At 43.9% G+C, this 17,406-nt stretch overlaps 1 protein-coding gene across 2 annotated transcripts in view; it reads left to right on the top strand.

Moving 5' to 3' along the window:
- The window catches only part of MGLL (monoglyceride lipase), a 97,587-nt gene that overhangs the window by 36,860 nt on the left and 43,321 nt on the right, over nucleotides 1-17,406 (top strand). The window contains exons 1-2 of one of the 2 annotated variants that reach the window (XM_079316599.1): nucleotides 1,998-2,434; nucleotides 3,018-3,156. In XM_079316599.1, coding sequence (XP_079172725.1) covers nucleotides 2,425-2,434; nucleotides 3,018-3,156 — 149 coding nt within the window. In that variant the 5' untranslated portion in view covers nucleotides 1,998-2,424. Of the gene's footprint in view, nucleotides 1-1,997; nucleotides 2,435-3,017; nucleotides 3,157-17,406 lie in introns of those variants that run through there. The other variant, XM_079316598.1, reaches the window with a different exon arrangement.

Below are 17,406 nucleotides of genomic sequence, written 5' to 3' on the forward strand. Positions count from 1 at the left end.
TTAACAGGGTATCAAGGGAATCATATATCTGCACTGACCAGGACAGGCTCTCAAAGACAGGATCTCGCCCTTGTTTTCCTTGAGATGCTATTTTTATCCAGAAGTTTAAAAAGAGATTTTTTCCTAAACTCCCTCCACCCTTCAGTGGCCCTGGGAACTCTGATATTCCCAGCACAACAGCAGGAGAGGAGCATGTTCCTGGCATCAGATTTCATGGATGGCTGTAGGGAAGCAGTGAAGTGTTCCTGGCAGATAAACCCTGAGCAGGGGAAGAGGCTTCTTTCCTTATTTCTTTTCTTCTTAATCCAGTTATTATCTGATCTGTATAATTTAAATAATTATATATGTCCTTGCTTCTACCAACTCTGGAGCTGGCTTGTGATAGCTCTTTAATTCCACCCATTCATGCTTAGATAGTAACTGGCCTAGCAAATGGTACAGCTCCAGGTACAGCTCCCAGGGCTCTGCTTAAGAGCCATCTGACCTAAATCTCACTCATTATAAACAACCATAAATGTTGGTTTTGTTTATTTTTCCCCAAACAACAGCAGTTACAGGAACATGTAATTTTGCTTTTGCCATTTATAACTAACAACCCCCTAGGCATTTAATATAAATGACACTGAAAGATGAATAAAATAAAAGATGATTTTGATTTCCTTTTTGTTTTTATATGGCTCATCTCTGAGGTTTTGCATTTATTATTATTAGTGTTAGCACGTATTTCTTTCCTCAGCCTTTGTTCACAGATTTGCACTTGATGAGCATGCTGCCTCACTTTAAAAATATGGTTAAAGCTGCCTCTTCTTAGGCTTGAGACCTCTAAGCATGCCTACATTTCAAGGCATTTGTAGGCATGTAGAAATGAAAGGAGCTGATGAAATGTAAAAGGCATGAATCTGTGCTCAATAAATCCTAAGCACTTAGCAGTATTAAATGACAAAATGCTGTATTGGGATGCCTTAAAGCTGGGGAGCAATTCTGGCTTCAGAGAACCTTGCTGTGACAATTTTTATAAGCAAGTATCATATACCACCAAATAGATCTCACATTACAGAGTAGCAGCACATGCATTGCATATAATCTATAGTGATATAATGATTTATTTGAGTATAAATCATATGCTGTGTTTATAAACGGCCTTTACCCTGAATGAGGGTGCAAAGCTTGGGTACTTCTCTGAAGTAGCATCTGAGCCGGTATGGCTTCAAAGCCTGAAGAGATGCACAAGAAACACGGCCAAGTTCGGTGCTGGTATCCCAAGGAGCTGTCCGGACCGGGATGCCCAGGAGGCAGCGCGGCTCCACGGTGTCCTCTCTCTGAAATTCTGAAATTCCCTCTGAAATTCTGAGCGAGCCGCCGCCCCGGGGTGTCTGCGCTGTGCCCCAGCCCGCAGCAGCTGAGCGGCCGCTCCCGGTGCCGGTGCCGGGGGCTGCGGGGGCTGCGGGAGCTGCGGGAGCTGCCCCAGCGGGAGGGCAGGGAAGGGGCGGCCGTGTCCCCGCCCTGGCCGCGCCCGGGGGCACCGCGGGGCTCCCCCGCTGCCCGCCCAGCCCAGCCCAGCCCAGCCTAGGGTGCGGCAGCACCGCCCGCCCCTCCATCCATCTTTTCATCCATCCCTGCGTGCATGCATCCTCCGTCCGCCCAGCCGCCCTTCCGCCGCTGTGCGCTGCTCCGGAGCAGCCCGTGCGCACCGTGCGGTGGAGCCACCGCGCTTCGGCTCCGCGCCCGCCCGCGGCTGCACGATGCGTGTGCGGGGCTGGCGACCTGGCATCGCGTCCGTGCTTGGATCCTCCCTCCTCCTCCTCCTTCTCCTCCTCCTCCTCCTCCTCCCCTCTCTCCCGCTCCCCGCCTGGCAGCGCGGGGCTGGGGAAGTTGCGCTCACACGAGAGATGGATTCGCAGCGGGGATCGCTTTGAGAAAAGGTCTCCCCCTCCCTCGCCTCCCCCCATCGCCGCGGCCTCCAAACTGTAAGTGGCAGGAAGGAAGTAAAGTTGCAAACAACCTGCCGCGGCAGGAACTTTGTGAGCCGCTCCAGCTGCATGTGTTCAAGGTGCCTTTGATGTACGTGCAGCGGCTTCTGGAAAGTGGACTGCAGCTTTCCCACCCTCCAGCCCTCCCTCTCCCCAACCCTTCCCAGCCTCCCCTCCCACCACCGCCACTTCAGCCCGCACACGCAATTTGTTTGAGAAGAAAAAAAAAAAAGTGATGAAGGAGAAGTGGTGAATTACCCAAGCGACTTTCCTCAAAGAGCGAGCGAGCCGGGGAGCGGAGCCGGGGCGAGCCCCGGCAGCGCCGGGAGGACCCGCCGGGAGCCGCGGGCTGCGGGCTCGGATCGCGGCTCCGCAGCGACATGCTAAAAGCCTCATCTGCTTGCGTTTGCCTTGCGATGCCGGCTCCTCACTAGAATGCAAACCCTTGCACAGGATGAAAACAGGTTTGTGGCAAAATTCTCCTGGAAATGTTTCGCTCCCCGCCGCCGCCACCTTCCTGTCTGTCAGAGAAGATCTTAAGGATGAGACGGTGGCAGATACCTCTGCTGTGTACCCTCCACTGTTCTTTGGAGATGTTCCGCCAGAGATAAATCTTTTATGCAGCTGTCTTTTCATATCTGTACCGATTGCTGCATAATATGCTCTTGATTGCAGTTTAAATATTCTCTTTAGGATCCGTTTCACATAATGATGCAAAATAAACTCAGATGGGAGAAGTGTGGAATAGAAAGCTGTAAATGAAGTACTGATGGTGGATTGATCTTTCCTTCTTCTTGATCCCCCCTTCTCCCCCCAAAGCTCTACCTCTAAATGTGAGTCTTCTCTAAACAACAAAAATTGCTACATTTCTCTTTTAAAGCAGTGATTCTGGGGGCTCTTTGGCTGAGGTTTTGGAAGCAGCCTCCCATCAGTGGTGCTTGCCTTACTGATTGACTTTCTTGAGTGTCTGTGGCTTGCAAGTCCATCAGCTTTTATCTTGTCTTCACTCGTTTTAAAGTATGTCTTGTTTCTTCTAACACCTTGCAGGTCATTCTTCCAGAATGCCAGAGGAAAGTTCGCCAAAGCGGAGTCCTCAAAACATCCCATACAAGGATCTGCCCCATATCATCAATGCTGATGGGCAGTATCTCTTCTGCAGGTATTGGAAGCCAGCAGCACCTCCCAGGTGAGCACTTTTGAGCAAATATCCTTTCTACCATCACGAAATACCACTCTGTTAATGCAATTCTTATTTACAGCTTGACTGGCATTACAGGGCTGTGTACACGGAGCTTTACAGAGCCCCTAAGACAGCTTTCTCTCAGCTGAGAAAGTCCCTACTGTAAAGATTGCATTCTCCAAACTTTAACTTGCTCGAGTCAGCCTTGCAGATATAAAATGTGGAGTTACTGTCATTCCATGCACTGCTGGCTTGGTTGGCAGTTCAATAGTCACCAAGTGGCTCTGGCAGGTGGCTGATGCCTCTCAGCAGTAAAGAACTATCCCCAAATTAATAGCACAGGCAGTCAGGGAGGACAGGGATACAGGCTCTGGGATGGCCACTCTTTCTGATTTTCTCAGTGTCAACAAACTTCACATCAGCATCTGAGTTCAGTTTCAATAGTAATAGTAGGGCAACAGGCACAATGTTTGACTGCATTGCTTTTTGACTGGTTTTAAATTATTTATGCTTAGTAAATGATTCAGGGAGCTCTCTCACTGGCTGGCAATTGCAATTTCAAAACTGACCTGTGTAATATACACAGACAAAGAATCAGATAGAGATTTTTTTTCTAATATTTTTGAATAATTCATAATTTGAATAATCTCTTTAATTGCTTTCTGTGCTAATTATGATCCGCTGCGGCTCCCATAGTTATGATCTTTCTTATTCCAGTATCTGCAGGCTTGGCATGTGTTTCTGCTGCCACTTGTTATGAAGGTATCGACTTCATAAAAATCTGGATATTGTTTAATTGTTTTCCTTTTCTGCAAGCCAACAGGAAGAGCTGTGCTGATTTTATATAGCTAGAAAAACAGTCACAGGAAAAAGTTGTTTGATCTGTTGTAGGGAGTTAAACTTTATCTTGACGACCCAACAGGTTAGACACCATCCTCTGCCCAAACCAGCCTCTGGGAGAGGGACACGGGTCCAACTTTGCTGGCCTTGGGGCTTATGCCTACAGAACTAAGGGACAGAGGGAATAGCATAGGGCTGGGTTAGCTGGGAATAGCATAGGCACCCCACCACAGCCCCATTGCACAGGTCAGGCTGTAGGACAGGGGTCTGGCTCAAGATCTCCTGGTCTACAGAGCATTTTGCAGTTGCTTCTACTCACTGCCTTTCAGAAACAAGGAAAAATAATGCTATTAAATCAGGGTTCTACAGTGAAAATAGGCCATTTTGTATTATAATGGTAATTAATCATTAACTACCCATAACATTCATCACCCAGTTGTGGAACTGCTTTTTTCCCACATTTAATTTCTTACCAAATTAGCAGTGGGTGGATGAGTCTTTGTTCCAGAAATGATAAGGAGCTGAGAGTGAAAACTTGGTGTCTAAGTCCTCTGGGTAGTTAATTTTTTTTTAGTGGTCTGTACCCCAAGCAGTTAATTAAGAGTGAGCTTGTCCTAGTTTTGTGACAAGAAAAGTGGATGGGATCAGTGTTGCTCATTTACAAGGAGCTCCTGAGTGTGTGTTTGCCTGTTTGTGTGTAAGGAGGGGGTGTATTGCTTATTATTAGCTCTTCATGAATTGTTATATATGAGAGAGGTGGTAAGTGACTGAATAACAAGTCAGTGCCTGGATCCTGTGATCAAAAATGCTCTTGAAGTGCTTCCATAGGCAAACAAAAAATACATTACTTTGCCCCCTTTCACTTTACATAAGAAGCTCTGCTTTTCCTTCTTCCTATATAGAAGCTCTGCAACTTTCATCTAATTTTAAACGTTCAGCCAAACTGATCTCTATACATGTATAGGGAGAGAAAGAGAGACACCTCAGGCGACTTTTACAGGCCTGTTACAATTTATTTCAAATACTGAAAGCAATTCTTTCAATCTCCTAACTCAATTGTTGATTCAGGTTCAAATCTTAAGGCTAATGAATGATGCTATAACCGTCAAAAGGTGGGATCTTTTCAGTGATCCATTATGTGCCTAATCCCAGCTAGAGCTGTAGAAATACCTCTTCACTGCAGATGCCCAAAGATTATCATTGACTTGCCTTCTAATAGAATAGAACCTATCGCCCTTGATCCCTCCCCCAGGGAGGGGGAAGACCCAGGATGTCTGCCAAAGGAAATATTAAAAAGTAGCCTTAGTGTGGGCTTGAAGAGCAGACAATGGCCAGGCAGTCTCTGAAAGTGGTGATGACTGACAGACATTGCCCCTTGGAGATGGTGCTTCTTTTTAATCTCCTTAAACAGACTCATAAATGTGGATAAAAGTCTGCAGCAGATTAATATACTATCACATATTACAAAAAAAAAATTAACCACCAAAACCTATTTTTTTCAGGAAGATGGATAATTTTTGTGAGGCTTTGTTGCTTCATGCTCACAAATACCCAGCTCTGATCCTGTGTGGTGTTGATCTGACTGATCAGCCCATACTGGTGCACATATGGAAGCTTTGTTACAAGTGCCACTGAGGCCAAGGTTGTCCTGCCAGTGAAAGGCACCTATTGTGAGTTCCTCAGCAGGGTCTGCTTTGTTTCAGAAGGGGATTTAGGTGATTACTTCACAGGAAGCTGACACACAAAGGCACTCAGATGTCATAATGATTAGATGGGGTAGATGGAGTAAGGAGTAATGGGACTAAGGAAGAAGAAAGACAGTGTTTTCCACTTGTTTTTCACATGGGAAGTCACTCCCAAGAGCAGAGCTGGGGTCGGGGTGTCATCTTCTCTTGCTGCCTGCTGGCAGCAGTGCAGGTGCAGCTTCCCTGGCCAGCAGCCCTGCAAGCTGCCCAACTTGTTGAGCCAGTTCCATCTTAAAGTGTAATTAAGTGGTCTTGCTGAATGCAGCAGGGAAGAAAAAGCAGGATGTTCTGGTGTGGTTTTCATGTCTTGTGCCAGCAGCAGAATTTGTGGACCATGAAAACGGGCAACTCTTTGGCACCAAGTGCTCACTGCTGAAGGCAATGCTTAAGAGCTGGGCAAGGCATTTTCAGGACTGTGTAATGTTGTTTGGAGGAATTAAATCATTTAAACCAAACAGGACTGATCTCATGCCTATAGCATGTCCCAGTAGCCAAAGAAGCCCTACTTAATGGGAAACCAGTCATTGTATAAACATAAACACCACCTCCATGCAAGGCTTAAACCTCTGCCACCACCCTGAGTGCTCCGAGACAAAATATGAGGTAACAGGAGGTGAGGAATTAAGAAACCATGTTCTATTCCCAGCTCTCAGACAAAGCTGCTAAGAATAGAGTCTGATGAGGAAAGGGAAGGAAAGTTGGGAGGAGAACTCAAGACATTTCCTTTGAGGCCCCTAAAGGGCTGGGGAACTTCAGAGGTGACCTTCTTCTCCTGTGGACTGTATCTCTGTAGCCTTTTCTGGATGCTTCCTCCATTCTTGTCTCTGCCCACATATGCACAAGTAGTTTTTTCTGGGACACTTTTAGCCCCTCTTTTCGACCTTGAGTAACCCCTGTGAGATTTTTTGACTCAGAATAATTTTTTCAAAGGTGGTCATAGCTGCAGCTGCCACTGACTTCAGACAGAGTAGATCAGTCACTTTAAGCTGGATGCTCAAGACACTTGAAGCAAGAGGGTGCACTTGAAAATGGGATTTGCAGACATCCATGAATCTGAGCTTCCTTAATCACCAAAGAGAAACCATCACCTGGCCAGTGAGCATGGTGCTTGAGTGTCTCTCACAGAGTGGTCTCTAGGAGGACTCAGAGGTTTGCCAGAATCCACTGTGGTTCTCTGCCTGTGGGTCACAGACGCATTCCTGGGCCATTGTTAATGTACACTGGAATGGGCTGGCTCAACTTCAGACATCCTGACCACAGTTTAGGTAAACAGAGTTGCAATTGTCTGAGTAAACAGTGCCTTTGTAAGAGTTTTTTCAGTTCTACACCTGAGATGTGTTTAAAAATACAAGATTGAACAAACAAAAAGCACTCACTTCTCTATTTACTTTTTACATTTCTTTTACTCTTTGAAGAACACCTGCCATTCTTTCTGACTTGTTAGTAATGAAAGGCCAAGCCAATAAGGAGAAAACAGATTTCTCTGTTCCCCAAAGACTTTGCAGATGTGCCTGTGGTGCAGAAATACAAACTGCTTTTCTATTTGAACTGGCCCTTACATTGTAAATATTGCTTGATGGTTTTGGCATCTCATTACCTGCACTTCCATGCCATTTCCAGAAAAACAGTGCAGATCCAAGCATGGGCAAATGACAGAATTGAATTTGACTTTCAGACCTTTCCAAAGTGAATGAATAAATAAATAAATAAGCCAAGGTGAAGTCAAAGCAAAAGAAATCAAGTCAGTGATTATAATGTCTTTAATTATAATGTATTGTGTTAGTCTCTAGAAATACTTAAAGCACTTTCTAATCAGTGTCATTCTTGAATAACATTTTGTTTGCACTAATGAGGTCAACTTGAAATTAAAGCCAAATCTGTAGGATGCAAAGTGACTTATGTCAGCACAGTTTGCCATGGGATGAATTCAGCTCCCTCTGTTTTTCTGAATCCCATTGCACACACTGCAAAGGCAAATAACAATGATCATTGTCAAATCAACATTCCAGGCTTTGCTTGCTGCATTGCTATTGCCTGAGTTTCTAAAGCATCCCTTCTTTTCATCAGCTGTGTATGTGTTCTTTTAATGCCTCTGTTATCTCTGCTCCATGTGACTGTATTATTCACTGTGAATGGGGGCATCCTTTTATGATTCCTTATGTGGTTCCAGAGGATGGGCAAATTAGCAAACCAGCTTCATGTAAGAGGGACTCTGACAGGCAGGGGAGCAGCTCTGGTTCTCACTGCAGATACTTCCAACAGGCTTCTTCAGTAGCATTTTTTTTTTTCCAAAGAACCCAAGGAAAAAGGTGAATAGCAAATGAAATAACTATTGTAATTAAACTGTCCCTTTTGCTCATTGCCCTGTTAGGATCTGTTTCTAGCACAGGTGTACAACTTTGTGACATCAGTGTCTGGAAAAAAAGTGACTTCTGGAGTTCCCTGTTGTGAGTCTCAAAGCAGTAGTATTTTATACTGATCCTGAGAGCAGTAAAAAAGCAAAATTAGTGTTGGTTCTGTGTGCCACCTGATGAGTTGGAAACAATGCTGTCCAGGATGGTGAATATAAGAAGCAGAGGTAGAAATAGGAGAAAAGTTTGGAGATAGTGATGTAAAGATCATTTTTCTGCTTATTATTCTCCCTGAGACTGAAGGATAAACAAACCTAGCATCTGTAAAACAAACAGTTCATTTGCCTTTAATTGGAACACGAGTGTGATGATTAGCACTGTCTTTGTGCCATCAGTCTGATGGATGCCCAACTTGGTCACTCAGCATTTAGAGATCTACTGGTCCCTACAAGTGTCTTTATCCTGGGCAGACCCTCCACTGACCTCTTATTCAGCTCATCAAACTAGGAATGCTCTGAACCTGTTTGTTGGTAGTGACATAGCAGCTGAAGCAGACAGTGATCATACCAGGGTTCCAGATACAAGAGCACTTTACTCCACTGCTATAAGGAATATATAGGTTTAGTGAAAATAATAAAAGAGCTGCACACAGTTCCTTGCTTCAATTTCTCCAGCACTCTTAGAACATCCCTTGGGAACTCGCAGCAGCTCTTTTAGATCTTGTGAATACATCTACAAGAGCTGGCTGGTACAGCTGTTCTGGCTGGAAGAGGGTATTTTTTCTAGATGTCTGTAGCAGAGGAGTTGGCCTTGCAAGTTCCCTTCAGACTGCTGTGACTTTGTCCTTTTTTGAGCCAGGGTGAACATCTGATCTCTTTGTTCTTCTAGGGAAACTGCATTGTTCTAAGAGCTGTCCCTGCAGACATATTTGGCTGAGCTTCCTTCCCTAGGTCCAGGAGTGTCTTTGTCCTAATATGTTCCCACTTGAATGGAAGCCATCAGTGTTTGAAACCTCCTATTGTCCCTCATGCAAGAGATGTGACACAGCCCTGACAGCAAATGGCTGATTGTTCCAGGTATCCAAGTGTTGCATTTTGCCCATGAGATTCTCCAAGATATGCTGAGGCAGGTCCCTTGCCTCATCCCACCCCAGTTATGTCCTTAGCCACACCCAGCCATCCCTGTCCTGCACTCTACAGACATTCTGACGCTGTGTCAGTGGGGCTTATTATCCATGACAGGAAGGAAGGAAATTAGCAAACATCAGGGTCAGTAGAGTTTTTAGACATCATTAAAATTATATCTCCTCTAGAGTTTCCTCTTGCAGACCAATACAATTTCACTTATGTTAACTGAAAGAAAAATACTGGAACAGCAGTCTCAAATACCAACCTTGGGCTACTCCCAGCCATAAACATCTTCTAAAGCAACCAGACTTGGGGGATTTACTGGGTGGTGGTGGCAGGAAGGCATCCCCAAGCTGACCAGACTCACTGCCCAGACCATGGTACCAAGGTGTGCCCTTGGAGCCAGGGAGGAACAGCTGCTGCAAGCTGTCCTGGTGGCCACAGGCAGATTTACCTGCCTCCAGACATGCTCCTATGGGATATCCCCATCAGCAGGGCAGGGGATAAATCCTGGTCTTGGTTTTCCTTTGCTTGGGAATGTGTTTATTCCTCTTAGGCAGATGCAGTATATTTGTGTCTGAAGGGATTCTCTCTTTTTGTCGCAGTTTTCAATGTCCCAGGATCTTGAGTAACACCAAACTTAATGAGTACTTCCACTGGCATGAAAGAGTCCCCCTTTCTGTCAGACACTGGCTCTCCAGCCAGGAGCTATCTTTGATTCTGTTTGGCAGGCACTCACTTGGTGATGGAAGCCTCTGAATCTTCCCATACTGAGCGATGGCAAATAGCTAGACCTAGAGAACTTAGTGTCAGAAAACAGAAAAAAAGAAATCAGTGAGGAGCAGAGAACAGGCAAAACACAGTCAAGACAGTCATTAGACACAATGACCAGCAATTTACAGAATCAGACTTCCATTTATCCTTACTTTTGTTTCCTTGTCTACAATTGCATGCAGGCATCCAGTAAAGTGATACAAACTGGGGCTGGAGTGTCTGGATGAAAGTTGCCAGAGAGAGAAAGAAAGTTATTCCTTGGGCAGCTGGTGGTTGAACAAGGCTTGATGTTTGAAGAGAGATTTTAAATAAAATTTACTAAGTGATGAATTAGTTGTTCTCTGCTGTTCTGCTACAAGTAAAGTGTCTCAGCAGCAATTGTTGAAAAGAAAGAACAGGGGAAAAAAGGGGAACAAAATACTGATGACTGGGCTAAAACCAAACATTCAGCAGTAACAGGGTGGTAATCATTGGCTCTGGTGTTGTGTACAGATAGGTAAAGAGGAAATGGACAAACCACTGTAGATTTGGTATGCAAGAAAGATTGCTGATCTTTTTCAGACGTCTGTCTGACCTGTGATGGATGTCTTGCTCTGTATGTTTTCTTTCTTCTTTGCTCAAGCTTGAAGCTTGCAGAGTGAGGGAATAAGACCTAAATCATTGGCCTTTCTTTAGAACAGAACAGAATTTGGTTTCATTTGCTGTAGATGTCAGCAGGTTAGTTGGTTCACCAACAGACAAGATAAGCTTATTTTTATAATTTTTCAATGTACTTTTAACTTTTATTTTCAAAACTATCTCAGTGGGCTTTCAAATTTGACTGTCAATTCCAGAAATCTGCAATGGTTTAATTTGCTGGGTGAAAGACATGAGGAGTGACAAGGAAGCAGTAATTAAATTTCTGTAAGATAGCATCTAGCTGTCTTAATGGTTAAGCTTTTTCTTCATTTTTTCAATTTTATGTGGGAGCTAGTCTACAATATTTGGAGCATTCAAATCTGTATTCTGAGCATCATTCATAATCTCATGTCATTAAAAAGACATTCAAGCAATCAGCATTCAGTCATCCTCTGTCCCTCCCCAAACAAGGGGTGTGGAGCATCTCAACCCAGGTTGTCCTGAAAATGCACAGAGCATCTCTCTAACATTATTAGATACCCACAAATTCATTAGGACAGAAAGATTTTTTTAAATTGATTTTGTTCTATCCAGGCTCACTGTGGCCCCATGCATGTAGCACAGGGAAGCCATGGTGATATCCTAACTCTGCTGTTAAGCTCCTGCTGGCTGCTTAGAGTCAGGTTTTCACTCCTGCTGTGTCCTTGCTTCTGCCATGCTGTGCTGCCACAGGAAAGGCTTTTTACCTCTGTGCTCTGTGGCAGTGGGAAGAAGGGCTGATCCTTTCTTGGGATGGGGTGATGGACCAGAGAACCTTTTGAGATGCCACTCACCTCTGCCTGGTGTGACCTCTGCAAGCAGCCTGGCTGCACCATTTGTAAAGCATTTTGGGTTTTCTGTATGAGGAGTGTTGTACAAAAGCCAGCTGCTGTTATTATTTATCCTATTTATTTACTGGTCACATTTCTCAGAGCTGGGGGATGGAAAAAAACAAGCAATCAGCAGATTCACTTTGTTTACATTTCATTTCACTTTCGGTGTTTGGGGAATGCTGATTTGTTAAACACTATTCCTTCCTTTGAAGCCTGTAATTTTGCATAGTGGAAACATTGCCTCGTTCTCACACCCAGGTGTATATTTCTCTTTTGAGGCATTATTTTAGGGCTCTGCCCATCAGAGGTTTGCTCCCTGCTGGGCACATTCTCCTCCACACCAGCTCTCACCCTTTCTCTGCCAGGAATCCAAGGAGTCAAGGCTGGCCTGGCTGGTGGGGTTAATAACTGTGGTATTGAAAGTATTTGCTCTGGATATTGTTAAGGCTTTTTAAAAATGGCCAGAAATATGTGGTACAGTCTCTGGTGAAGTGTTCCACATGAAACACAGCATTCCTGCAGCAGAATAACAGCTTGTGGTTTAAATAAATGTTGTTATTTCTGCTCAGCTGTAGGTGTACATGTATGTTTTGGTTCAGTGACTGCCAGATACTGTAAATGAGTATTGATTTCCTTTTCTATTTTAAGCTTTTCTGCAGAAAAGACATCCCACATGCCTTTGGCTTTCTTTCCCTGTACCTAAAACGATTTCAGCCAAGGACTCATCTAACTAAATACTCTTTTTTTTTTTTTGTTACCACCCATCTTTATTCTAGTAGTTGCACCTCTAGTAGGACAGGTCCCCATTCACATTTTGGAGCTTAAAGCTATTACATCTGGCCCTTTTTGAGAGCAAACCAACAAGGCAGTGATTAAAACTCATGGCAGATAGGTTCCTTATTTGTGTCAGCATGGCAGCCCTCCCTGTGAGAGGTGAAGCTGCCTTGGTGTTAGAATTTAAATAACATTTTAGGAGCCTGCAGTAGCTAAAGCCTTTGGACACCCAGATTAGCTCAGTGCAGCCAAGAAATAGCACATATTGATTTGGCAGCCATAGGCTGAAGTCTGAATCCAACTCTGAGGTCATCTGTAGATGACTTAATGGTTTAAACCATTGCATCTCACCTGTGATTAAAATTCATTTTGGTTCAAAATGTGAATAAACATTTCATCTTTTAAAGCTCCTGTTGCAGCAGTCATTGTCTTAGCAGCATTCCACAGCTCATGTTTAACTGCTTACATTCAACTTTCCTTCCTACCTCAGGTCTACAGCAAACATGGAATAGTAAATTAATTGGAACATGCTGAAAGCCTTGGCAAACGCTTTGCCTGTGACATTCCTAATTTCCCAGAGGAGTAGCTGCTGATATTGATTTTGACAGAGCCTGTAAAGCCTCTTGCTGCAAAGATTCCTCTTGTAGCTGGGCAAGGCTGAAGTGCAGCACTGGGATGTGCCAAGATTCCGTTGGAAATTAATGTGCTTAATCTCAAAATATGTTAAAATATACATAAGCCCTTTATGATTAAGAAATAAATCCTTGAGTTTCTAAGTTTATGGAATAATTCCACCCTAGATTTTGGAAAATCTTGCAGAAAAACTTGGCAATGTAGAGACCCATGCTACCTCTGACATCTGAACTTATAATGAGTTTGTCAGTTAGTTAAGAATAACCAATTAAGATCTCTGCCAACACAGAGGACTGCTGACAAAATTGGATCAGGAAGATAAAAGTGAGGACAGGCAATTGACTCTGCAGGAAGTAATCAAGAGTTCCACATTAGGAGTGAAATTGCCTGGCCACAAACAGTATTATTGTGTCTAAGTGTTTCAGGGAATTAAGTCTTTCTTTCAACCATTGCCATACAACCAGGAATTGCACAGTCACTGCTTTATTAAAAAGTTACAATAACAGTATCTTGACTTCACAGAACAGGTGAAGTGTCATCTTTCTTGCTCCTTCTTTATTCACAGCTCTCTTCCTAGAAGGTGTCCCCTGACCATGACAGGGGGGTGGAAATAGGTGATCTCTAAGGTCCCTTTCAACACAAACCATTCTATGATTCCAAGTTAGTGAAGATTTGCCCATATAAGCCCCAAATACTTGATCAAAGTACTTCATTCATGCAGGAATAGCTCAGAAACATTCTGACCCTCTTGTGCCAGGTGTGTGTGCTTTTCTGCCTCTTCCCAGGTGCTGGGGTGCTGAGCTGAATTCTTCCTGTAAGAACTCTTACAGTACTGCTGGTCAGGAGTTCTCTGTACCATCCACTCCCTGAAATAGCAGCTTGGGACTGGAGGTGATTAGTCTGACCATGGCTGGAGTCTGAACCATAGAAAAGCCCCTTTTTAAGAACCATTGGTTCTTGGGGGAGATTGACTATGAAGAACCTTTGGTGCACCTGGGTTCAGACTAGAAGTGATATCCTGCATGAAAAATACCTTGCAAAAGACTTGAGGTCAGAAGAAGCCTGCAGACTTGTCTTAGGGGACTTCAGCAAATGCCACTTAACATTTAGATGTGGTATTCTCTGGAGCACTAGATTATTTGTCTCAAACCACAAGTCCTCCTCAACAAATACTTGAAAATAACCCAGCAGGCACCATGTTCCTAAGGACTAAAACATTACCATGTACTTGTGTGGATCTAAGCAGGGGGAGGCTTTTACTAAATAAAATAATTTCCATCATTTGGAAGCTACAGAGGCGTATCTAGAACTCCTCACCTCAATACATGAATACTGCTGTCTATTTCCATCTTCTGTGCTATGCCAAAAAGGGAGATTAAATTGTCAAAATGTGGCTGGGATGCCATGTAATGAGCATTCTTGCATGGTTTGAGCTCATCCCTTAATGAAGCACACCTTGTTCCTTTCTAGGAAGCTTCCCTTCCTTCAGCTTGAGTTGGATTTGTCAGGCTATGAACTTACAGCAGCAATAATGACTTGTCTCACTTGTCACTGGAACAGTTTCCAATGCTCTGCATATGCCAAGACTTCAAGGGAGTTCAGTAAAAAAGAACTGGTTTTGCACAGCTACTTTGAAACAGAGACATACTTCTACATTAAAAAAAAAATCTTTTTTTGTTCAGAGAGCAGATGTAGTACTGAACTAGTGAGTAATGCTGAGTTTAAGCGACATTGACGGTGCAGAAGAAGCTTCTTGCCCTTCAACTGCAGCTTTCTCATGCTTGGAAAGGACAGTCCATCTCATTACACAGGCCTTTCTATTTCCAAGGCTTTGCCTCACTAGGCAGTATCTGCATTTTGATTTCAAGAAGGAAACTGCTACACGACTGGCTAAACAGTCATTTTTGTCCCTTTGGAAATCATTAAACATTCAGTGCAAGTGAAGAGGAGGGAGAGTCTGTGAAAAGTGTTCTTGCTCTTACTCCCTGTCTGTTGGTGCTCCATTGAGAGTGGTGGCCCTGCAGCCATCACTCATCTGCAGTGGCTTTGCTTCCAAGTCAAAATGAATTTTTAATAAAACTAACAGGAAGGATTTTATTTTTCCTGATTTCCAAGGAGATCTGTGCCAGAAACTCTCATTTCTTGGCATATTCTCCTTCCACACCCTAAAGCTAATCTGAAAAAATTGAGGGTGATTTCAGGTTGACTTGAATTTTGCAGCTGATGTCTTCTATTTAAGCAATATTTGCACAGTTTTTTTTAGAGAGACACTGACTATTTTGTGCATCTATCCCTGTAGCTCCCCTTGGGAGATATGACCTCCATTTTATCCCCCTTATAACCCTTGTACTGAGCAAGGGCTGAAGCAGAGCAAAGCACAGGACTGGGATGTCCAGTTCCAGCATTCCTTCCAGTATGTCCTGGGGCAGTTCTGTCCCCCACATCATCCCTTCCTTGGTCCTGTGTGTTTGGCAATGCCTACCCCTTGTCTTGCTGGAAACAGAAGTCATAATCCTCCTTTCAAAGCTGCTTGTGCTCTGTAGAAGGGCAGCAGCCCAGGAAAGCTCAGATCCAACCCTGGGTTGCCCAAGTCTCCAGGGATCTTGTCTGTCTTGCAGGTTCAGGGCTGCAGGTCTGGCAGTCAGTTCTGCCAAGGCAAATCCCACCTCTGATATCAAAGTGGAGGAGTGTCCCCCCGGGGCAGTCCATGTAACCCTAGAATCCCTTCTCCCAGGTTTTGTCCAAGAAAGGGGTGGGAAGATCCGACCCACGAATTTTAAGCTACACACCAGGCATTTCACCTCTGATCTCAGCTTCATGTCCCCTAAAATAATACTTCAAAGCCTCCTTGAAACTAAATACAGCTGATCTTAAATGCTAACTTTGCAGAGATTTACCCAGAGCTATGCAGTTGCAAGGACCCAATAATTCTTTCTCTCCCACCCCCATCTGAAATGTCCTTCCTCTCTTCTCCCTGCATTAGACTGCTCAATGAGTTATTCTCAGTGAGGGCTTGGTTTTTGAAAAAACTGCAATAAATCAGCTTAAACTATTTCTGCACATTGTTTTGTGCTGGCTCTAGTTGGATCCTGTTGAACCTTTTGTTATGAAATATATTTGTACTAACCCGTTCTGTCTCTGCTGTGCTGATTTATGATGTCTGCACTTTCTGAGATGGCTGGAAAACTTAACCATGTTACTCCTTCTGGACATCTTGGCAGTTCTGGAATGTCCCCCTAACTCTGTTCTTGTGAGGAGTTGTGATTTTGGGATGTAGGATGAGACCAGGCTTGCAGACACGTTCAAGAGGATTGCTTACAGGAGCAGGCACAGATTTTAAGACTGACCTCTAAATCTCTATGGTGTAAAACTGCAAGATGCTGCTTAAATTAACAGCAGCCCCTTTGGAGGGGCTTGCATGGGAACCAAGCCTGAGGAAATGAGGAAATAAGGAAAGAAAGAGGCTTATTTTTAAATTGCCAATTTAGGATCTGAGCAGGAATAAAACTACTGATTGTACTAGTCCAGATCAAACCACATCAAACACAAATGTACAGAACCCTCAACCCCCACAAGCTCTGCATAGTCAAGCAGAAATTATGTATTGTGAGAATAGTGCAGGTTCCTTTGACGTGTTCTTTCATGCAGAAAGGCTTTGCAAAGTTAAACCCCAGAGATAAACTCCTCCACATTCAGAGCTCTGTGAGGTATCCATGCTAATGCTGTATGGTCTGTGATTTTGAGAGAAGGTTGAGAGAGACTCAGCTCCAGGCTACTGACATTCTGATTTGTTTTTTCACCTGTTTTAGGAAAAATAGTGATACAGCTGCTAGAAAGAGGTGGCTCCCCAGAGCCTGAGCATAGATGGCAAAGCTGTGGGGCAGTAGGGCAGAGGCCAAGAATGCAAAAACCTGAGCAAGAGAGCAAGAAAAGCTCCTGGGTGTAATGCCTCCTTGAAATACGGATTGGAATTGGGAGAAAAGTCACTCCCAATTGCACCCTCAGGGGGACATAACTCAGAGGTTTCCTAGAGGCAGAAGGATGGCATGAAGGGACACACATGACTCCATAAATATTCCTGTCTAACTGGAGTCACTGGGCTGAACTCATGGCTAGCTGGGTAGGTCACAAGCATGCACAGCATGAGCCAAATTGCTATAGATTTTTATAATCCCTACACATGGCCCAAGGTTTTTTCAGGGTTGCCTTGGGGCACAAATCACCTCCAGAAAAAATAATGCAAAAACTAACTCAAAAAGCAGATACAGAAATAACCCCCTTCCCAGCTTTGGGTCTTACACCCAAAACAAGGGGCTGAAGAACCCTCCAGAGAAAAGGGAAAGATCACAAACAGTGAACAAAAATTTATTCTTCACTACATGTTCTTGTAAATTATTAGCTGGATTTTTTTTTTTTTTGGTAATCTTTAAGCACATACCAAGGGTAGAAAATTAGATTGACACTTAAACCTCAACAAATCTTATTATATGATAGATATAATAGTGAGGCCCATTCACCCAGC

This window comes from Erithacus rubecula (genome assembly GCF_903797595.1).
Source record: "Erithacus rubecula genome assembly, chromosome: 13".
In the NCBI taxonomy this organism is placed as follows: Eukaryota; Metazoa; Chordata; class Aves; order Passeriformes; family Muscicapidae; genus Erithacus; species Erithacus rubecula.